Consider the following 4,691-nt stretch of genomic DNA (forward strand, 5'->3'; position numbering starts at 1 on the left):
ATTAGTGTTTATTCTGCAATAATGTGAAGGTACTATAATTTATACTAAAATTTAACGCCCTAATTACAATTTTGTGTCACTAGGGACGCGAATACACACACTTTTTTTTTTTTTTTTTTTTGAGGTGGACTCGGCAGATGAAAAAAGCCACGCGGCAAAGAAAAATTGTTTTTCTAAAGAATACGAAGGTAAATATATATATATATATATATATATTTTTTATTCCTTTTCTCTTTTTGGTTATCAATCATCATTATTGCTTTAAACACACACCAAAGATCATGGTAATATCTTACTTAGGTGATCAATAAAGATTCCGTTCATTTTACTGATTTAAATTTAAAATTTAAATTTTATTTTAATAAAAAATTTATAAAAATAGTTATATTTAACTTTTTACTATAGCAAAAAGTTCTTATATAAAAAATTAAAAACTCGAATCAACAAATTAAACGGACTTAAAGTTCTCTTTTTATTACTTATTTTCAATTTTTCTTTGTCCTCCATTTAAAAAAAAAAAAATGAAAGAAAATTGCATTGCAGGGGTGCCTGCTTTTTCCTATTGGCAGGTCATATAATTAATCACACCCTTTATTTCAAGTTTAATAATTGTAAAAACATCCTACATTTTATAAAATATCAGTTTACCCATATTCTCATTCATTATTTATTTATTTTTTTGCTTCAGCCTTGACCGTTTGGTTATGGAATTATAGAAAATGTGGGGAAAGATTGCGACTTATTATAAAATATAGATGTCATTTTTGTAATTATTTATACTATATGCTTAGACGATAATAGTGTGAAATGCACACGTAAGCCTTCATTTAGATTCAATAATAACCTCTAAATGGTGCTCTATAAGTAGGGAAACACATATGCACTCTATGATAAAGCCCCCCTCACCGAAAAAAAATCATTCTGCTTAATTTTCATTTATTATTTTTTACAAAAATTCGTTTAAGAGGAGAAAGTTATGTTTTGTTTATGAAATTGGAAAGCTATTAAAAAGTTAAAATTGCATATATCTTTTTCCACAAGGTCAACACGGACAACTTTCATGAGCTAGATATCATATAGTAATTAACGTGCTTGCAATTAATTGTGGTAAGTTCGATTTGTAAACCATAAACTGGATAATGCAATCATAAATCATAACGACACACCTACCATTTTTCTTTTTCTCTTGATTTGTCTCTATGAATTTAAAAATTAAAGCCCCAAAAAGTAAAACCAGATATCACAAGTAGTTTTTTTTTTTTTTTTTTTTTTTTTTTTTTTTTTTTTTTTTTTCCCTCTAATCCAGATATCACAAGTAGTTTGTGCATGATCGCTTTTCTTTTTTGTGCAACATAATCATGGACTGATAAAGCCAAACCCTTCTTGATAGGCCAATGTGATGTAGATCCTTCAAAGTTTTTTCCTTCTACATATATAGTTATAAGCCAAAAAGTGGGTTGGGAATTAATGATCAAGATGTGAATTTGTGAACCACCGGATCTAAGTCAAACTCTGTGGGTCTCGACTTTTATTTCACCATTTGAGTTTTTAATTTTAATTTTGTTACAGTTAAAATTTTTCATAAAAAATCACTTTTAATTTATTATGTTACAGTTAAAAATTCTCATATAAAATTACATCTCAACTCAAATTAAAAATTTAAATCAACAAACTGAATGAAACCTAAATTTTAACCCAATTTTTATAAAAAAATAATATTACGGATAATAACTTTAATTTTAATTTGTGAATTAACTAATCAAGTTCTATTTTTTTATCGATGTGTACAACCTTTTATTATCAATTGATATAATAATCTTCTAAACGCTTATCAATAAAAATATCCTCTTAATATTGTAGATTTATTTATACTATTTTTAAAATATTCTTAAAATTTTATTATATTTCAATTTCACCGCTCAAATATTGTTATTTGTCTAAATAGCCTTGAATAAAAAACCTAAAAAGGAATAAAAGAATTGACTGACGTGCATTAGGCGATGGGTGGACAAAGGGACGCAATTGTCATTGTAATAGACGACAAGAACAGCTGGTTATTTCCTTCTACAAGGCTCTGCTAATATCATAATTCATACGCAATTTGTGCAACATATAATATGCTTTCCATCTTTAATACTAATGAAAGCCCAAGATTTGTTTTTTTTTATAAATAATTTCCCAAAATAAATTATCCGAATAATTTAATTAATTTCATTTTTTATACGAAAAATATTTTACAATTATGATTTTGCCGTGGATTTCTATGGTGGAGGAAACGCAAAGCTGGAAAGGCAAAAGAAAAAAAAAAAGTCTCTGTTTCTCTTTAGTCCCCTCTCTCTCTCTCTCTCTCTCTCTCTCTCTCTACTGGTGCTTTGCCTCTTTTCACTTCTCCGAGAGACGCATTATAAAGAATTGATTTTTTTTTTTCAAAACCGGAAAAAAAAAGAAGAAAGGAGGAGGAGAAGGGAAAGGGATAAGAAAGAAGAAGTATAGAGAAAGCGAAGGAGAAGCGGAGAGTGGGCGGGGGGGAGGGGGGGTTGCAGTTGAGTTGAGTTGAGTGTGCGTGGCGGCACACGGTAGCGTTGGGCGTGTTATTCTGCGCCGCTTCCTGGGTTGGGTTTGGCTTGGGATTCATGGATTGGATTATTCCTCTTCTCTCTCAGGTCGCTTCGTTCCCACGGCAGCTTTTTTCACTTTGATAATTGTCGCTCCACACTGAGGCAAAAGATCGATTCCGAACAACTTTTTCACCATTTCGCTGCAATTCGAATTTTTGCCTCAGCATCATCATCATCAGAACCAGCCTTTTTTTCTCTCTCCAATTTCTCCATTATTCTCAACTCTGGCGGACCTCAAAGGAACCATAGCTTTCCTCCGATTATCGCTCTCGGCGACTCTGCAAGACCGATTCGACTTCAAGTCCAAGAAGAAGAAGAAGAGAGGAGGCGTTTACGAGGTCAAAATGCTCTGGATTAAGAGGTTTTCCGGTCTCGTCTCCGCCGCAATGGTCTTGATCGTTCTATCGCCGTCGCTCCAATCGTTCCCCCCCGCCGAAGCCATCCGATCGTCGCACCACGACTCCAATCTCCGCCTACATGTCCCTGCCGGCGTCGGCGTTTCTCTCAACAGGTTTTCCTTTCGAAAGGCGCCGACTTTCCGCAATGCCGATGAATGCCGCTCTGGCGAGTCCGGAATTCCGGCGGGAATCAGCGTCTGCGATCCTAATTTGGTCCATGTGGCGATTACGCTTGATGTGGAGTACCTCCGGGGGTCAATCGCCGCCGTCCATTCGATTCTCCACCACTCGCTCTGTCCGGAGAGTGTGTTCTTCCACTTCCTGGTCTCCGAGAACAATCTGGAATCCCTAGTGCGATCCACCTTCCCTAAGTTGAACTTCAAGGTGTACTACTTCGATCCGGAGATTGTACGGAGTCTGATCTCGACGTCGGTGAGGCAAGCCCTAGAGCAGCCGCTCAATTACGCGAGGAATTACTTGGCCGATCTCCTGGAGCCCTGCGTTAGCAGAATAATCTACTTAGATTCCGATCTGGTTGTTGTCGACGACATCTTCAAGCTCTGGACCACGAGGCTAGGTTCGAGAACAATCGGAGCCCCGGAGTACTGCCACGCCAACTTCACAAAGTACTTCACGGCGAGTTTCTGGTCGAACCAGCAGTTCTCGTCGGCGTTCGCCGGGCGGCGGCCGTGCTACTTCAACACCGGCGTGATGGTGATAGATCTGGAGAAGTGGAGGCGGAACGGGTACACGAAGCGGATCGAGAGGTGGATGGAGATCCAGAAGAGCGACCGAATCTACGAGCTCGGGTCGCTTCCGCCGTTCCTTTTGGTCTTCGCGGGACACGTGGCTCCCATCGAGCACCGGTGGAACCAGCACGGCCTCGGCGGAGATAACGTCAGGGGAAGCTGCCGCGACCTCCATCCCGGTCCGGTTAGCCTCCTGCATTGGTCCGGTAGCGGCAAGCCATGGCTCCGGTTGGACTCCAAGCGGCCTTGCCCACTCGACGCTCTCTGGGCACCATACGACTTGTACGGACATTCTCACTGAACGACGATAGGGATTATTGGGGTCTTCGTCGACGGTAAATTCCCTCCAGGACTGTTTTGTCACTTATTTTGTTCTTTTATTTCTCGTCAATTCGCCATTTTTTTCCCTCCATCCTCTCCATTATTTTGTGTCTTCTTCTTTTTACTATGAGCTACTCATTTTTCTTTTTCATTTTTTTATATAGACTCTTTTTCTTTCTTTTATTTTTGTTATTGTTAGTAGATCATCCGCTCAGGCCATTTGTATTCTATTCATCTTTTATTCCTCATCTTGCAAATAAAAGGAACAAAAAAAAAAAGATATTCAATTTGTTATTGTACACAATAATGTGTTAGATCTGCCATTTCTAGTGATGGTTGCTTGTTAGGGCCAAAACAGAAACCTCTGTGCCAAAGAAAATAAAGAAAAAAGGGTATCTCCGACTCCAATCCACCCGTCAAATGGAGGGAGACATTAACATGTGGGAATTGCCGACATCGAAGTGGAGTCATCGAAATGCCCAAACTGCACTTTTCAATCCCTCTAAATTACATCAACTTGTAAGAGTAGTCATAAATTAAAAATTAGTTATGGAAATCTGTTCGCTCTACTTTCTATAGCTCATTATAGGCATTGTCTTTCCCTA

The 4,691-nt window shown here is 37.9% G+C and overlaps 1 protein-coding gene across 1 annotated transcript; it reads left to right on the forward strand.

The window, feature by feature from the left end:
* The first annotated feature begins 2,474 nt into the window (after window positions 1-2,474).
* On the forward strand, window positions 2,475-4,193 carry LOC21390865 (probable galacturonosyltransferase-like 7). The gene has a single exon (XM_010105096.2). The coding sequence runs from the start codon at window positions 2,963-2,965 to the stop codon at window positions 4,064-4,066; it is 1,104 nt and encodes a 367-aa protein (XP_010103398.1). The 5' UTR covers window positions 2,475-2,962; the 3' UTR covers window positions 4,067-4,193.
* Window positions 4,194-4,691: the final 498 nt, after the last annotated feature.

This window comes from Morus notabilis, unplaced genomic scaffold (genome assembly GCF_000414095.1).
Source record: "Morus notabilis unplaced genomic scaffold, ASM41409v2 Scaffold1526, whole genome shotgun sequence".
Taxonomy (NCBI): domain Eukaryota; kingdom Viridiplantae; phylum Streptophyta; class Magnoliopsida; order Rosales; family Moraceae; genus Morus; species Morus notabilis.